The 17707-nt window shown below is 34.6% G+C and overlaps 1 protein-coding gene across 5 annotated transcripts in view; it reads right to left on the reverse strand.

Moving 5' to 3' along the window:
- The window catches only part of LOC131148635 (two pore calcium channel protein 1A), a 134602-nt gene that overhangs the window by 107420 nt on the left and 9475 nt on the right, over positions 1-17707 (reverse strand). For all 5 annotated transcript variants that reach the window (XR_009135022.1, XR_009135023.1, XM_058098478.1 and 2 more), the window contains exons 4-5: positions 3994-4089; positions 1775-1905 (exon numbers count right to left, since the gene is read on the reverse strand). Coding sequence is in view for 3 of the 5 variants with exons in the window: in XM_058098478.1 (XP_057954461.1) it covers positions 1775-1905; positions 3994-4089 (227 nt within the window). In the remaining 2 variants the exon portion in view is untranslated. The remainder of the gene's footprint in view (positions 1-1774; positions 1906-3993; positions 4090-17707) is intronic.

Below are 17707 nucleotides of genomic sequence, written 5' to 3' on the forward strand. Positions count from 1 at the left end.
ATAGTTTTTTTGTCACCTATAAAGGGCACTATTAGTATGTGGGGTAAGTTTTGTAAATATAAGAAAATTTAGTGGCTATTTTGTAATTTCAAAAAATATATTAGAAGATAATCATATATTATTTTAATATGTATTATACCATATTTTATTGGTGAAACATAAGTCAATTCTAGAATGAACAAAATCATCTATTAATTTAATTAATATTAAAAATAAAAAATAGTAATTTAAATAAAATATTATTTTAACATAAATTAATATGATAATCATATGCCATAAATATACATGAAGAACAAGATCATTACCAATCAAAAAATAATATTTATTATTTTTACTTAATAAAAGTATTTAAATGCTAAATAGAAATAACAATTAACATAGTTATTAATTAAATTTTTAATTAAAAATATTATATTTTTTATTTAAAATATATAAAAAATAATCATATATAGTTTTATTAAGTATTATAACATATTAATTATTAATAAGAAATAATTAAATTTTGGAATGAATAAAAAGAACCATCTATAACTTTAAATTAACATTAAATAAATTAAATTTTTTAAATCAGTTATTAGTACTATTTTTAACATAAATTAATGTGATAATCATATGCTATAAATATTAACTAATGACAATATTACTGTTAATTAAATGTAATAATATTTATATTGTTTTAGTGAATAAAAATTATTTTAATTTAAATTAGAAAAGTAAATATAATTATTAATTTATAAAATATTAATATTTTTATTTAAAATATGTTAAAAATAATTATATATTATTTTACTTTATATTATTTTACTATTGACATATCAGTTATTAAATGAAATACAATTCAATCCTAGAATGAACAAGAACTATCTATTAATTTAAATTAACATTAAATAAAAAAATAATTAAATGAAATATAATTCAATTATAGAATGAACACAAACTATCAATTAATTTAAATTAACATTAAATAAATTATATTTTTTTATTTTTTATTTTTAATTATTGTTAATTTAAAAATAATAATCTTATATTATTTTATTTAATAGAAAATATTTAAATTTTAATTAAAATAATTACTAATGAAATTTTTAATTAAAAATAAATAAAAATATATAATTTAAATATAATTTTAATAAATATATATAAATACATATAAACTAAAGAATAGGTGCAGAGACTCAATATTTTTAATTTAAAATATATTTAAAAATGATCATGTAGCACCCTATAAAAAAACTAAGTATCCAAATACAACTTATATTAAACACAACCAAACACCAGTTATAACTTTCAACACTTTTCTAAATCAACACTTATTAAATTTAGCAATTTTCTGAAAAGCACTTCCGCAAGAGTGGTTTAAATATCTTTGGAACTGTAGCTAATCTAGTTCAATACCAGCCCATCACGAATGGTAAAATGTCTTTGCCAGGATTGACATCACGCATCCAGTAAATATTATACTCTTCTTCACACAGTTCCTCAAACTCATGTTGGCTCTCAAAATGAAAAGCACAGTCCTGGACCTCTCCTTACAAAATCAGCCAAATGAAAATCCACTAAATCTCCCCTAAATTAAACCCCTCAATACCAATCCCAAAACACCAATTTCATGCTTCTAACATCAAAAGCAACTGTGGCCATCCAATTACTTATAATATAAGAATAATATGATTATGAAAGTGAAAGAGAGAAATTTTCTTGTATTCAAGCTATGACAAATATTACATCAATGGTAACACCAAAATAAAAAATTGAAGTATTTTACACTCCATACCTAATGTTCAAAATGAAAAAGGCAACTCGGATATACGGTGCAATCCTCAAAGGAACATAAAAGAAGGCCATTGGAGACAAATGGATGGCATAAACTAATAAATCAGCGACCATGATTAATAGGAAAACAACCTGAAAAATAGCATAAAGAATATAGTTAGATTATTAAAAAACATGAAAAACGGAAAAGATACATATTAAAAACAATTTGCATTCAAACAATTAACCAGAAAGTGAAGCTGTGGAAAAAATTATACATATATAAGTTAGAAAATAGTACTGTAATTATGTGACATCCCTACAGAGCCCTGGGCAGGGAACACCAGGAAAGGGAACGCATACGCATTACAAAACTTGTATTATACAAATGAGTAGCAGATTTAAGTTTACAAGTAAGCTTAACCACCCCCCCCCCCGGGCGGGGGGCGGTGGGACTATGGCTGACGAAAAGGAAATCGATGAAAAGGAGCTGAGACTCAGAACAACAAGAATTTGAACATACATATTAAATTGCATTTTAACCTTAAAAAAAAAAAAAAGACACACACACACACACACAATTGTTGTAAAAATTGTTTAGCCTCCCTGTGAAAAAGAAACAAAGAAAAAGCTAATCCCAACTGTTTAGTAAAAAAGTTGTAAGGTACCTGAAAAAATGTTTTAAATGACAAACATGGGTATATCATTTTAAAATATATAATTAATTTCTGCATAATTTCATAATATTTGAAAAGAAAAAAAAATAGGGAAACCAGTGGAATAGAATTATTTGTTAAGGAAAGGATAACTTTTTATCTTCTAAAAGCTGCAAATTTCATTACTTTTAAAAGTTCCTCAAAGTAGGTAAAAAAAAAATCTAAAAAAGGTGTTTACTAGATGTGTTTTCACCCAACTTTTAATTTTTAAAGTGAGAAGTGCATCCAGACACGGGGGCCAAACTCACCCAACTTTTATCTTTGCGTATCAAGTGATTTTATCAGACATACAAATGTTCAAGGTATGGAATGTAAACAATTATATAAGATGACAATTAAATATACAACAGATAAATGTATTTCTAGATATTTTGACTGTTTTCCAGAATTTTTTAAATAAACAGAACAATTCCGGTGGTGCCATAACAATGGCTGCAACACCTAGGAACCAGCTATGATACCATGTTAGACTACCACTTTACCTAAAATCTTAAGCTGTTAGGTTGTATGCTAATGATGTATATCGAGCTTTAACAAATACTAATAAGGAAGGATTTTAAGATTGTTATTTTCTAATTACTATATATGGCAGCACATATGTTGGCTTTTCTTAGGTGCATATTTTTGTTGTAGTTGGGAAAATTACATGTGGGATATTGATTTTGTAAGGAAGATAGTTTGTTTGCTACAGCATAGTTTGTGTGTGCATTTATTGAATTGCTATTACATGAAATAGTCAGCACTATGTGTGTTGTCGGTGGCTGTGAGGCTGTGAAATTTGAGCAAGTAGGGGTTGTGTCTCCCTTGGGTGATAAACCTCTAAAGGGTATTTATGCGTCAAGCAGCGGTTGGCCAAGCTGGAAGTTGGCACTTTCTTGAGATGAAAATTCGTACCACTTTCTTGAGATGAAAATTCGTACTTCTTTGAGGTAGCAGTATAATGTTGAAATGATGTTGGAATATGAGCTATTTGAATGTCTTGTGATAGTAACTCTAGATAAGGGGACTGCTTAGAATGAGGAATGTGTTCAGGACATTATGATTATGTATGGATATAAAGAAATCACATCTTAAATTAGTGAAATTCTAGTGTAAGGGGGCATTTAAGAATGTCCACTGAGCTTGTAAAGAAATCACATCTAAAAATGGTGAAATCCTTATATGAGTAAAGGGGATTAAGAATGTCAACTGAGCTCGTGGTTGCTCACCCTACTTACATAACAATTTCAAATTCAATTGGACTAGAGGAAAGCCCCACTTGTCAAATTTTACAAGAGACTCTCACTTTTGACATGTACTATAATTTGACAAGAAGATACAAAGCATGTGCTCTATTGGCAAATATGTATTTAGTCCAAGAACAGGGACATGATAATAGTGGAGCATTGTTTTTAATTTTTTCTTTTAACCATTATGCTGCACTTGTGCTAATTTGTTTACTTCTCTAAATAGGCTAAGAAAAAGTATAGCTTCATGAGAACAAATTAGAAAACATTTTTGCAAGAAAGTAACTTGATTAAATTACCTTTAATCTATTTAGACGGTTTTTCCAATAGATATGGAAACCTTCATACGAAATTGGAAAGACGGTATGCATCATCAGTATTGCAAGAGTAATTCCCTGCATAAGAAAGAGAAACTTAAATAACTTGAAAATTATATCTTAAATAAACCATACCATGGAAAGGACAAACAAGACACAACTCTGAAGAAGCTCTCATGAAGAATTTTTATCATCTAAAGTCATTCCCACAACATGATTTCAAAATAGCCAGTCATGTTTTACTATGACATTTGATCACACGTTTATCATATAAATCCTATATTGTCGACGCTAGTTTTGTGAAGTAATTTGCTAGAACTATGATCAATTAATACTCAAAGATTAAGAATGCCACCTAGAAAAGAGAATCAACAGGATTGGAGCCTCTTCACGCCCCCAAACAATCAGCCTTTTTTTCTCAAACATAAATTCCTCAATGACAAAAAAATATTCCAAGTAGGATGATAATTAAATAAATTTTCTAATAACTATCCAAGTAAGATGGTAATCAAGAAATCTTTCTAAAAGTGATTGAATTATGTTGTAAAGTTAGGGATGGAGAGAAGAAGAGAAGGAAAGAAGAGGAGAAAAAGAAAATAAAATTTGAGTGGCAGTTTCATGGAGTCTGCGTACGGCTCCAAGTCTGCCCTCTTACATATTATTAATATAAATAAAGTCTTAAGGACAAAAATACCCCCATTAACACAACCTAGTTACTAAAATAACACATTTTCCTCTAATACTCCAGTCTCCCTCTCAAGTTGGAGGTGCATAAATATCACCTAATCCCAACTTGCAACAACCATTACACAAGATGGGCTTAAATGAAGGCGTTGTAAAAACATCACCTAACTGATCCACTGATCTCACAAAAAGGTGTCCTCATGGCCTTCTTCAACACAGCATCCCTCACAAAACGAAAGTCAACTTCTATGTGCTTTTTCTTTTCATGAAACACTGGATTGCTAGCAATATAAATGGCAGCTTGATTGTCACAAAACGTATATATTGACTTCAATACAAGTAACCCACCTCCAACATAAGAGACTTCAACCACATAAGCTCACTCACAGTATGAGCCACAGCTCGATATTCTGCCTCGGCACTAGATCTTGCTACAGTAGGTTTTTTCTTGCTACACCAGGTAACAAGATTACCTCCCACAAATATACAATATCCAGTAGTAGACCTTTGATTATCAACAAATCCAGCCCAATCTACAACACAGCATCCCACAATCTAATAATTTCTATTACATTTATATATCAAAGCTTTGCCAAAAGAGCCTCAGAGATGCTACAAAATCCTAAAGACAGCATGTCAATGTTGTTGTTTAGGATTTTCCACAAACTGACTCACCACCCCCACTGCAAAAGATATGTCACGTGTAGTGACAGTCAAGTAGATGAACTTGTCAACCAACTGCCTATATCGATGTTTGCCTTCAAAGTCTAGTCCAACATCCCAAGACAACTTCACATTGGGATGCATAGGAGTATCAACTAGCTTAGCTCCCAAAAAACCAGTCTTACTTACCAAGTCCAACGCATATTTTCACTAAGATAGATTCAACCTTTTCCTACACCGTACAATCTCAAAACCAAGAAAGTAATGCAGAATACCCAAGTCCTTTATTTGAAATTGTGTGAAGCCACTGTTTAGCATCTGCCATCCTGTTCTGGTCGCTGCCAGTGATGATGAGATCAACAACTTTTTTTTTTTATAACAAAAGAAGATATCATTAATAGAAAGAGAATTTACGAGAGAGAGAATGAGAAATATCCCAAGAAAAACTGAGACTCTCCAAGACTAAACATTAAAAATGCCAAAGAAAAAATCATCTAGTCAACCTGCTCCTCCAATCTCTTTGCAGCTCCCGAAAGCTTGCCACTTTAAAAAATCCATACCTAACACACCACGAAGAGGCCAAATATTTTATTTATTTCCAAACTAATCTGATTTAATTTTTTCCCAGAAAATATCCGGGTTTTACATTCTATCCATAAACCCCATAGTACTGAGAATAAGCCACACTTCCATAAAGTTGCCCTGTCGTTTCTTCTGCCAAAAACTGTGAAGGATATTTCTAAAAGGTCTTCCACCGAGGGAGGACAAACCCAGATTTCTCCCAAAATTCCAAAATGCATATTCCAAATACTCCAAGCAAATTCACATTGCAAAGGAAGGTGAGAAGTTGTCTCAGAGTTCTTGTAACAGAGCACACATACATTGGGAGAGAGCGCCTTCATAGGACTCCTAATTTGCAACAAGTTATTGGAATTTATCTTATTAAGCACAACCAACCAAGAGAATGCCTTTATTTTAGGGGAAACCACAGCCTTCCAAATAGTAGAGTATAGCGAGAAAGAAGAGTCGAAACTAATCAAAAATTCAAAAAAAAAAAAACTTACAAGAAAACACACCTAACTGTTCCAAAGACCAAGAACGAACGTCCCTCCCCAAAGACAAATTACTCCAGCTCAATAAAGATAACAAAGATGACAATTCCACCATCTACCTATCGAGGTCTCCTAAAATGAAGATTCCAAGACACCAAAGGACTACTCAATTCGCTAAAAGAAAGAAATGGCCTTATTTTTTTCAGGACTAAGATGAAATAGACGAGGGAAAGAAGAAGAAAATGGTGCATTTCCCAGCCAATGGTCTTTCCAAAAACAAATATGAGAACCCCTCCCAACCTCAAGTTTAGTGTGAGGTATGAAAGAAGGATAAATCTGAGAAATGGAACGCCACGGACTCCCCAAAGAGCATCTTAAATTAGCATTGGTATCCCACCTGTTCTCATCCAACCCAAACTTACTTCTTATTATTTTATGCCAGAGGGAGGATTCTGCTAGAAGAAATCCATGGCTATTTAGCTAGAAGAGAGGTGTTTTTAGACACCAACCTGCCAAGACTCAAACCCCCCCTCCTCTTTAGATCTACAAACCTCATTCCAACTCACTAAATGGTTCCAATGACTCCCCCCTGCCAGACACAAAATCTCTCTCATGATCCTCTTGAGCTTGCTAGCAATCCCCACCGGAATCTTGAAGACAGACAACAAATATAACTAGATGCTAGCAAGACAAGTTTTTGCCATGACCCCAACCCTAATTCCAAATTTTTTTCCTTCATCGTCAATCTAACTACCATCCAATTACCCACCTTTCCATACCATGTTTTGCAAGAGAAACTCCCCACCCAGCCAAACACTAAAGACAATCCATCGTTGAACTGATGCGCAGCCGCTCAAGAAACCCTAACCCAATGATTACGAAGGGGGTTCCTTTCGAACAACAAAACAAAACAACACTCCCCTACTATTTCTAAACGCAGATCAAAGGATTTCCCCTTGATCTGGACAGTCAGATGAGAGCCATCTTTTGTCATGGCAAGCAGGAGCCATGGTCAAACACATCAGATGAAACCAAGGCTATGAGGGCGGAGGGGGAAGAGAGGGAAAGCATGTTGCTAAGCTTCAAACATCCAAAAAACTATTGTTCCCATAACCATTTGTAAAATACTAAAATTTCTAAACTGGCCATTCTGAACTGGCCAAGAGATACATGATTGCTCTCATTTTCAAACTTCATACATCACGCCTCTCAATGTTGGTATCTGATACCTCTAATAAAAAAGTCCGCTCTAACTGTTGAGATGTCCCCTAGTGGATGAATTGGCCAGATTCTTCAAAATAGTAAAACTTCTGTCATTATTTCTCTTTAAAGTTCAGTAGGTAACACCTCCTAATTAAGTCACTTTCCCTCAAAAAGTTTACACATCCCAAAACCCACTTGCATAGCAGCATAACCGTCATAGACCCAGACATGGAAACTTTTTTCAAGCACTTCCAGATTTTCTCCTCCTATTACTTTCCACATTAAAACTGGTCACTACAAAGAGTATCACCAGCATCACCAGCACAGCACTCACCATTGCTTCCTTGTCAAGATGCTCGCTCTGCATTTTATTATCAATTCTGATAGCTTCCAGAGTTTATCCTTCCTGCACATCATCAACAATATCATTCCTCTTCCCACCTGACTGCCTCTGGTTCCTTCAAAATAATCCACTGCTGATCAGTTAAATCACCAAAGTTATGACAACCGCAAACAGATTTCAGACTCCGATGGCCATCTGTTGCAGGTTGGATATTTTGATAACCAAGCCTAACAGCCTGCTTCTTTTGACCCACTTGGTAACCACTCACAGCCTAGGAATCTTCCCCACTTGTAAACAGGCAAAACCTGAGTCTATTTTCAGTTAACTGGGCCTCAATGATGGAATTAGTGAGTTCTTGTTTGGCCGTACCAGGCCCAAACTTGCACAAAAGTTCATCGAGATCCCAAAGAATCTGAATTACTCCTGGCCCATTCCAGCCCATGATAGCAACCCTGTGTTGGCCTTAACAAGGCTTAATCTCGTTTTGATGATAATAAACTAAGGTATTCTAATTGTGCTTTCAAGTTAAATTTCAAGTATTATATTTCTCACAAGCACAATGGTTAGACCTAGTAAAGCTTGACTAAAGCTCAACTAAAATTCACGAGTCATGAAGAAAACAAGTTCATTGAAGTATTGATCAAGCTTGGATGACATTTAAGCAATACTACATGAAGACTTAGGACTTACATGTATCTAAATGTTCTTAGAGTCTCATGCAAGTACTCTTAACTTCAAATTTGTTTATGAAGCTCTTAGGAATAAACATTGGACTTAGAGACCTATTTAAAAACTTGGAAAACATTTTTATAAACTCTGAAATTCTTTTCAAAGTAATATAAACAAGTTCTCGAATAAAAAACATGAAATACACTGAGTTACAGAGTGTTCAGGTGCCTAAGGCAAATGCTCAATCGACTGAACTGCTACTGCCAGTGTGAAGAAATCAGAACAGTGTTGGTATAGGCGACTAAAGGAAATTCAGGTTACCCGAACAAGGTCAGGCGACTGAACTGCTACTGCCAGTTTTGGAGCACATATTTTAAATGGTTCAGGCGACTGAACATATGGTTCAGGCGACTGAAGTTCGTGGTTTAAACTTATGAACTGCGCTGATTTCTTTCCTAAATTACAAGATATGGTTTCCAAACTTGGGGAAAACGATCAGATTTCTAATTTCTTCCTAAATTATATAAGGCTTATTATATTCGCACTAGCGCACCAATATACACAATATACTCACGATTATACTTTGATTTCTTTTTGAAAAGCTGATGTGCGAAATCCTTGAGCCCTAATCTGTTTTTTTTATTCTTTCTTCTGAAATTCTCATTACACAAATCAGAAAACCCTTAATTTCTTTGTGAGCTTCATTGCAAATTGTTGTTTAGAGTACATAGTGTTTTTATCTTTGTACAAAATCTGTCCTATTGTGAGAGTTATCTATTTGTACACAAATTGTATTGCTGTTTTACAAACTGACGACTCGGGGATAGAGTTGTTGCCTAGCCAGAGGGTTTTCTTGCTAGAAAAGGGTCTCCACCTTCCAAAGGAGAGAGGGAACTCCACCTATTAAACATAGAGAGTAAGGAAAATCCTCAAAGCAAGTTGCTTGAGGCAAGGACGTAGGTGGGAAGCCGAACCTTATAAAAAATCCTGTGTTCATCTTCTTTCCCCAACTCTCTTTAATTTCTGCATTAATTAACTGCTGTGTATGTTTTAAATTTATTGGGAAAATCTGTTGAATGCTGAGATTTGATTGGGATCACTTTGAATAATTAAAACAGTTTGTTAATGCTTTGTATGGTTTAAGTTTCTGGTTGAAAATCAGAAGGTTGCTGAAACTCTGAATTAAGTTTGATTGGATGAGGTAAAGTTATTTTTGTGGTTTGATTGTTCAAGCATAAGAAGTCTACTTGCTTGAGTTATATTGTTAAATCTTGTTTTAAATAAATACTTGTTTATTGTCTAAATTCAGATTGGATATTTAAATCTGTTGAAGGTAAATTCAGATTGTGTTTTTAAAATACATATATACATAGGATTGTCTATTCGCATAGCCGATCACTGATTAGTTGTTGTGTGGTGATTGAGATTGTTAAAAAGGTTTAAAATAAATCAAGTTTCCATGTAATAAAATTTTAAATACCCAATTCACCCCCTATTGGAAATACACCGTGCTTTCAATTAGTATCAGAGCATAGGTTGTCGCAAATCCTAATAGGTAGTTACACAAAGATCATAATGGCAAATGTAGGTGTATCCCCTTTCAGTGAAGGACAGTCCTCCACTAGACCCCTAATTTTCTGCAGTGTTAACTACACTTTCTGAAAACAAAGAATGAGGAAATTTTTACAAACCATGGATTGGAAAGTCTGGAAAGTTATAATCCAAGGGAACTACGTTCCTTCTAAGATTGTAGAAAACAAAGAAGTTCCTAAAGAAGAAAACGAAATGAGTGAGACTGATATGAAACAAATGCAAATAAACTCTAGTGCTATGAATGTCTTGTACTGTGCACGCAAATGAGTTTAGCAGGATAAAGGGATGTAGGACTGCAAAGGAAATTTAGGACAAACTAGAAGTAACCTATGAGGGAATAGCAGATGTTAGAAATAGTAGAATTGACATGCTCACCAATGAGTATGAGGCCTTTAGAATGAATCCAGAGGAATCTATATCAAGTATGTATACTAGGTTCACTCACATAATAAACTCCCTAAACACACTTGGGAAGAACTATTCAACTTATGAAATGATTAGGAAAATCCTTAGAGGACTTCCACCTATTTGGAAACCCAATGCCACTTTTATAACTGATGGTAGGAACTTAAAGAACACTACCCTAGGGGGCCACTTCTCACATATGAGATGGCTATAAATGAAAGATCAACTGAAGTTGGTAAACATAAGAAATCCAAAGCACTCAAGGCTTCCAAAGAAAGCTCGAGTGACGAAGAATATGATGAGATGGATGATGATGACCTAGCATTATTCACTAGACGACTAGGTAGATTCTTTAAAAAGAATAAGAGATTTGCTAGAAAACTTAAAGGATCAAAAATGGACAAAGGAGAATCTAATAAGAAAGAAACAAAGGTTGAACCATCAACTTGTTATAATTGTAAAAAGGTAGGCCACATAAAACTTGATTGTCCACAGCTCAAGAAAGAAGCTAAGAAGAAAAAGAAGGCGGCAATGAAAGCCACCACTTGGGACGACTACAGCTCAAGCAGCTCAGAAAGCGACTCGAGTGATCAAGAAGCAGCAAACCTCTGCTTCATGGCGATAAATGATGAGGTAAATTCTTTCTCAAACTCATTTATTGAATCTAGTGATGAATTTGTAGTGAATCATGTGAAAGTATGCCATCTTATACCGAAATACAAACAAAGCTATTTACACTACATAAAAGGTTCATTAGGGTGTCCAAAAGAAACACCACTTTAAAAGGTCAAATTGAAATGCTAATGAACAAACTAGAGTCAACTCAATCAGCTGAAAAAGAGAAGGATCTGTATATCGCTGATCTAGAAAATCAAATTAACAAGATGACCAAAGATTTAGTGAGATTACAAGCAAATTGTAAAGATGTGAAAGATTCAGAAATAATCAGTCTAGAAAGATAGATAGAAGACCAATCTAAAATCATTTACAATTTCACAAGAGGAAAGGAAAACTTTGATAAACTAATTGGATCTCAAAGAATGTCATTAGACAAGGAAGGCATAGGATTTAATGGAATTGAGAATAGGAAGAAAAGTAACTTCTACATGAGGTATTTTGTAAAAGCTTCAAAAAATTATGCTAGCACCTCCTCAACTAAAGCATATGCACACACCACATGTTTCCTATGTAATGAGAAGGAACACATAAAATTTGAATGTCCATTTAAAAGAAAACATGCTAAAATCAAAAAGGTGTGGACTATGGAGAGTTAAAAATACCTCTAAAACAAACCAAAAAGGACCTAAGAAGGTTTGGGTACCTAAAGTAACATCTTAAATCCTTTTTGTAGGTATGTTTTAGGTCCATCCCATCAAAAGACAAGTGGTACTTGGACAGTGGATGCTCAAAGCACATGACTGGAGATAAGTTCAAGTTCACCTCGTTGGCCCTAAAGCAAGGTGGACATGTTACTTTTGGAGATAATGCTAAAGGTAAGATTATCGGCATCGGCAAAGTCAGTAAGGAACCCTCCTTGATAATTGAAAATGTATTGTTGGTTGATGGGTTAAAGCATAATCTAGTAAGCATTAGTCAACTAAGTGATAAAGGCTTTGATATAACATTTAAAAAGGACAAATGCATAGTTGAAAATACCGAAAAACATGAAATCTTGTTTATTGCAAACTGGGTTGAAAACGTATACTGCATAAACTTTGAAAACCCGGTATCTCAAGATGTAAAGTGCTTCACAGCCTTAAATGAATCTAGTTGGCTATGGCATAGGAGACTAGGACACGCTAGCATGGATTTGTTATCCAAGTTAGCTAGAAAGAACTTAGTTAAGGGTTTACCCAACACAAAGTTCACAAAAGACAAAGTCTGTGATAATTGCCAACTTGGGAAGCAAACCAAGACAAGCTTTAAGAAGAAGCAACTAATCTCCACTGAAAGGCCATTGGAATTAATTCACCTAGATTTGTTTGGCCCCACTAAAACACAAAGCCTAGGAGGAAAGTAATACGCATTCATCATAGTTGATGACTACTCCAGGTTTACCTGGGTGTTATTTTAATCCTCAAAGGATGAAGTGTGTAAAATGCTTACCAACCTATGTAAGAAACTTCAAAATGAAAAAGGATATAGTGTTTTACACATAAGAAGTGATAGAGGTGGAGAGTTTAAGAATAAAGATATTCAAAACATCTGTGATGAAAATGGAATTTCTCACAATTTTCCAGCACCACGAACACCTCAACAAAATGAAGTTATTAAAAGGAAGAATAGATTACTACAGGAAATGGCTAGGACTATGTTAAATGAGCATAACCTGCCCAAATACTTTTGGGTTGAAGCGATGAACACCGCCTGCTACGTGATGAACAGAGTGTCCATTAGGGCTAATCTAGATAAAACCCCCTATAAACTTTGGAAATGAAAAAGACCAAACATTTCATACTTCCATGTATTTGGATGTAAATGTTTTGTCTTAAATGATAAAAGGAACCTAGGAAAGTTTGATTTCCTAGGATATGCTGTAAATAGCAAAGCATTTAGAATCTACAACAAAAGAACACTATCCATTGTAGAATCCATACGCGTAGTATTTGATGAAGCTAATCCATTCTCTTCTAAAACCACTGATGTTGATGATTTAGACATAAGAAAGAGTTTAGAAGAGCTAGCAATTCATGAAATCAAGGATGAGAGCATTGAAAACAAAGAACCATCTAATGATGACTATCAAGAACAATCTGAATTGCCAAAGGAATGGAAGTTTGTGAAGAATCACCCCAAGGACCAAATTATTGGTGAACCATCACGTGGGGTGTCCACTAGATCTTCACTAAAGAGCCTATGTAATCATTGTGCGTTTCTATCTCAAGAGGAACCTAAGAACATCAATGATGCAATAAATGATGATTCACGGGTGGTAGCTATGCAAGAGGAATTAAATCAGTTTGAGAGAAACAAAGTTTGAAAGTTAGTTCCTAGACCTGTTGATCATTCGGTTATTGGCACTAAGTGGGTCTATAGGAATAAAAAGGATGAAAACGGCATTGTTGTCCGTAACAAGGCTAGATTGGTAGCACAAGGCTATAATCAAGAAGAAGGTATTGACTATGATGAAACCTTTGCTCCCGTAACTAGAATGGAAGCAATCCATATGCTACTAGCCTACACATCTCATAAAAAATTCAAACTCTTATCAAATGGATGTGAAAAGTGTATTTCTAAATGGTTATATAAATGAAGAAGTGTATGTAGCACAACCCCCTGGCTTTGAAGACTTCCATTTTCCAAACCACGTGTTTAGACTAACAAAAGCCTTATACGGATTAAAACAAGCTCCTAGAGCTTGGTATGAAAGGTTGAGCGGCTTTCTGTTAGAAAACAGCTTCACAAGAGGTAAAATGGATTATCAAAACTAAAACTAATGATATGCTTATCATTCAAATCTATGTTGATGATATCATATTTGGTGCTACAAATGAGGACTTAAGCAAAGAATTCGCTACATGCATGCAAGATGAGTTTGAAATGAGCATGATGGGCGAATTGACATATTTTCTTCGTTTTCAGGTTAAACAAGCTAGAAATAGAACATTCATTAATCAATCTAAATACATAAAAGACTTGCTCAAGAAATTTGATATAGAAGGTGGCAAGCCATTGGGAACCCCGATGAGCACTTCTATTAGTTTAGATAAAGATAAGCAAGGAAAACCGGTAGATGTTAAGTACTACCGAGGTATGATTGGTAGTTTGCGCTACTTGACAGCGAGTAGACCAAACATAATGTTCAGTGTTTCTATGTGTGCTAGATTTCAGGCAACACCTAAAGAATCACATCAAATCACTGTAAAAAACTTAGGTTTATGGTATCCTAAAGATACATCATTTGAAATGATTAGTTACTCTGATGCAGATTATACCAGGTACAAAATAGACCACAAGAGTACAAGTGGTACTTGTCACTTCTTAGGACAATCTCTAAGTATCTTGGTTTTCCAAGAAATAGAATTTCGTGGCATTATCCACTGCTGAGGCTGAGTATGTGGCAACTGGCAATTGTTGTGCACAAGTATTGTACATGAAGCAACAACTCAAGGATATTAATTTGGAATATGCGGCTGTGCCTATTAAGTGTGATAACACTAGCGCCATAAACATATCCAAAAATCCAATATCTCATTCAAGGACTAAGCATATTGACATAAGACATCATTCCTTAGAGATCACATAAAAAAGGAGGATATCACTCTCGAATTCATAAGCACGGATGAACAATGGGCTGATATTTTCACAAAACCTCTTCAAGAGGACCAGTTCATCTCAATACGACGAGTCTTAGGCTTATTGCATAGTAGAGAAGTGATTTGAGAGGAAGTAATTCATAAATTTATGAGTTTGGGTCAAAAGTTCAAGTTAGACAAAATTTTCATTACTTCAGGCGACTGACCCATCTCTCTCAGTCGACTGAACAGCTACTGACTTGTGCCATTTTAAAGACCAAGTACTTCACGCGACTGAACCATCGACCTCAGTCGACTGAATGACTACTGGTTTAGAGTTTTTAAAATCCCAAGCAGTTCAGGCGACTGAACATTTAGGTCAAGTGCCTAAACTACACAGATATATATACTGCTGTTTGCGAAAAACCCTAAATTTTTGCACCCTTCGGCACCTGAAACACTATTCTTTTCTCCTCTGAAGCTTCGTCTATCCCTCTTCAAAGCTCTCCCACTGAGATTTAGCCCCTAAACCTCCATTAAAGCTCTAAATCTTGCCCAATACTCTCAATTTCTCAGATTTTTCTGCATTATCCCTTCACAAATCATGCCTAAAACGAAAGCTAGGGCACAGAAGAGCCCAACCTCAGGAAAAGATGACTCTGAGGCTATTCAACACTGGCTTGTCTCTCCTGCGGCAAAGAGAATGTACACTGAGCATATCCGATCTACGGAACCAATTCTTGGTAAGATATTTTATATCCTTTTTATGCAAGAGAGCTTTCCGAACATTCTTCATATGTTCAAAGTATTAGGATGGGATAGATTCATTTCATATCAACCTAGAGGGATGTATCCAAACTTGGTTAGATTGTTTTATGCAAACTTGGAAAGGTCAGAAAACATATATACCACCAAAGTCATGGACAAAACATTTGCACACCCCACAATCTATAGCGACTAGACTCAGGATTCAAGTTGGTGAGTTTGAATGTCCTAATTTGGGACAATCATTTATAATGGAACATGATTTCACCCCGCAAGAGTTCTTACCTCTTATCTGACTGAGCAATCAATTTAATTTGATCACCACCTTTATATAGGCAATTGACACTCGAGGAAAAGATAATTCATATGCTCATCACATACAACATTCTACCTAAAATTGGGTCTCAAGACCATCTTTCCTACCAAGATTGTTTTGTCATGTGGTGTTTATATAAGGGCAAACGCCTTGATTTTCCCACCTTGATCCTAAAATGGATGATCTTAAAAGAGGAAACGAGACGAGTTATTCTTCCATATGGAGGAATTTTGAACCTCATCTTTTATGTTTCATGCTTATTGTGAAGGGGAGCCATTTTAAGGCTACCTCATTTTGCTCCTTATTTGTCATCATCAAAAAAGGGGAGATTGTTGGCCTAACAAGGCTTAATCTCGTTTTGATGATAACAAACTAAGGTATTATAATTGTGCTTTCAAGTTAATTTCAGGTATTATATTTCTCACAAGCACAATGGTTAGACTTGGTCAAGATTGACTAAAGCTCAACTAAAATTCACAAGTCATGAAGAAAACAAGCTCATTGAAGTATTGATCAAGCTTGGATGACGTTAAAGAAATACTACATGAAGACTTAGGATTTACATGTATTTAAATGTTCTTGAAGTCTCACGTAAGTACTCTTAATTTCAAATTTGTTTATGAAGCTCTTAGGAATAAACATTGGACTTAGAGACCTGTTTAAAAACTTGGAAAACATCTTTATAAAGTCTGAAATTCTTTTCAAAGTAATACAAACAAGTTTTGGAATCAAAAACATGGAAATACACTTGAGTTACGGAGTGTTCAGGCACCTGAGGCTAATGCTCAATCAACTGAACTGCTACTGCCAGTGTGAAGAAATTAGAACAGTGTTGCTATAGGAGACTAAAGTAAATTCAGGTCACTCGATCAGGGGCGATTGAACTACTACTACCAGTTCTGGAGCGCATATTTTAAATGGTTCAGGCAACTGAAGTTCGTGTTTTAAACTTACGAACTGCGCTGATTTCTTTCCTAAATTACAAGATATGGTTTCCAAACTTGGGGAAAACGGTAAGATTTCTTCCTAAACTATATAAGGCTTATTATATTCAAACTAGGGCACCAATACACACATTATACTCACGATTATACTTTGATTTCTTCTTGAAAAGCTGTTGTGCGAAATCCTTGAGCCCTAATCTGTTTTTCTGATTCTTTCTTCTGAAATTCTCATTACACAAATCAGAAAACCCTTAATTTCTTTGTGAGCTTCATTGCAAATTGTTGTTAGAAGTACATAGTGTTTTTATCTTTGTACAAAATCTGCTCTATTGTGAGAGTTATCTATTTGTACACAAATTGTATTGCTGCTTTGCAAACTGACAACTCGGGGATAGAGTTGTTGCCTAGCAGGAGGGTGTTCTTGCTAGAGAGGGGGCTCCACCTTCCAACGGAGAGAAAGAACACCACCTATTGAACGGAGAGAGTAAGGAAAATCCTCACAGCAAGTTGCTCAAGGCAAGGACGTAGGTGGGAAGCCGAACCTTATAAAAAATCCGTTTGTTCATCTTCTTTCCCTAACTCTCTTTAATTTCTGCACTAATTAACTGCTGTGTATGTTTTAAATTTATTGGGAAAATCTGTTGAATGCTGAGATTTGATTGGGATCACTTTGAATAATTAAATCAGTTTGTTAATGCTTTGTATGGTTTAAGTTTCTGGTTGAAAATCAGAAGGTTGCTGAAACTCTGAATTAAGTTTGATTGGCTAAGGTCAAGTTATTTTTGTGGTTTGATTGTTCAAGCCTAAGAAGTCTACTTGCTTGA

The sequence above is a fragment of the Malania oleifera genome, chromosome 2, assembly GCF_029873635.1.
Source record: "Malania oleifera isolate guangnan ecotype guangnan chromosome 2, ASM2987363v1, whole genome shotgun sequence".
Lineage (NCBI taxonomy): Eukaryota > Viridiplantae > Streptophyta > Magnoliopsida > Santalales > Ximeniaceae > Malania > Malania oleifera.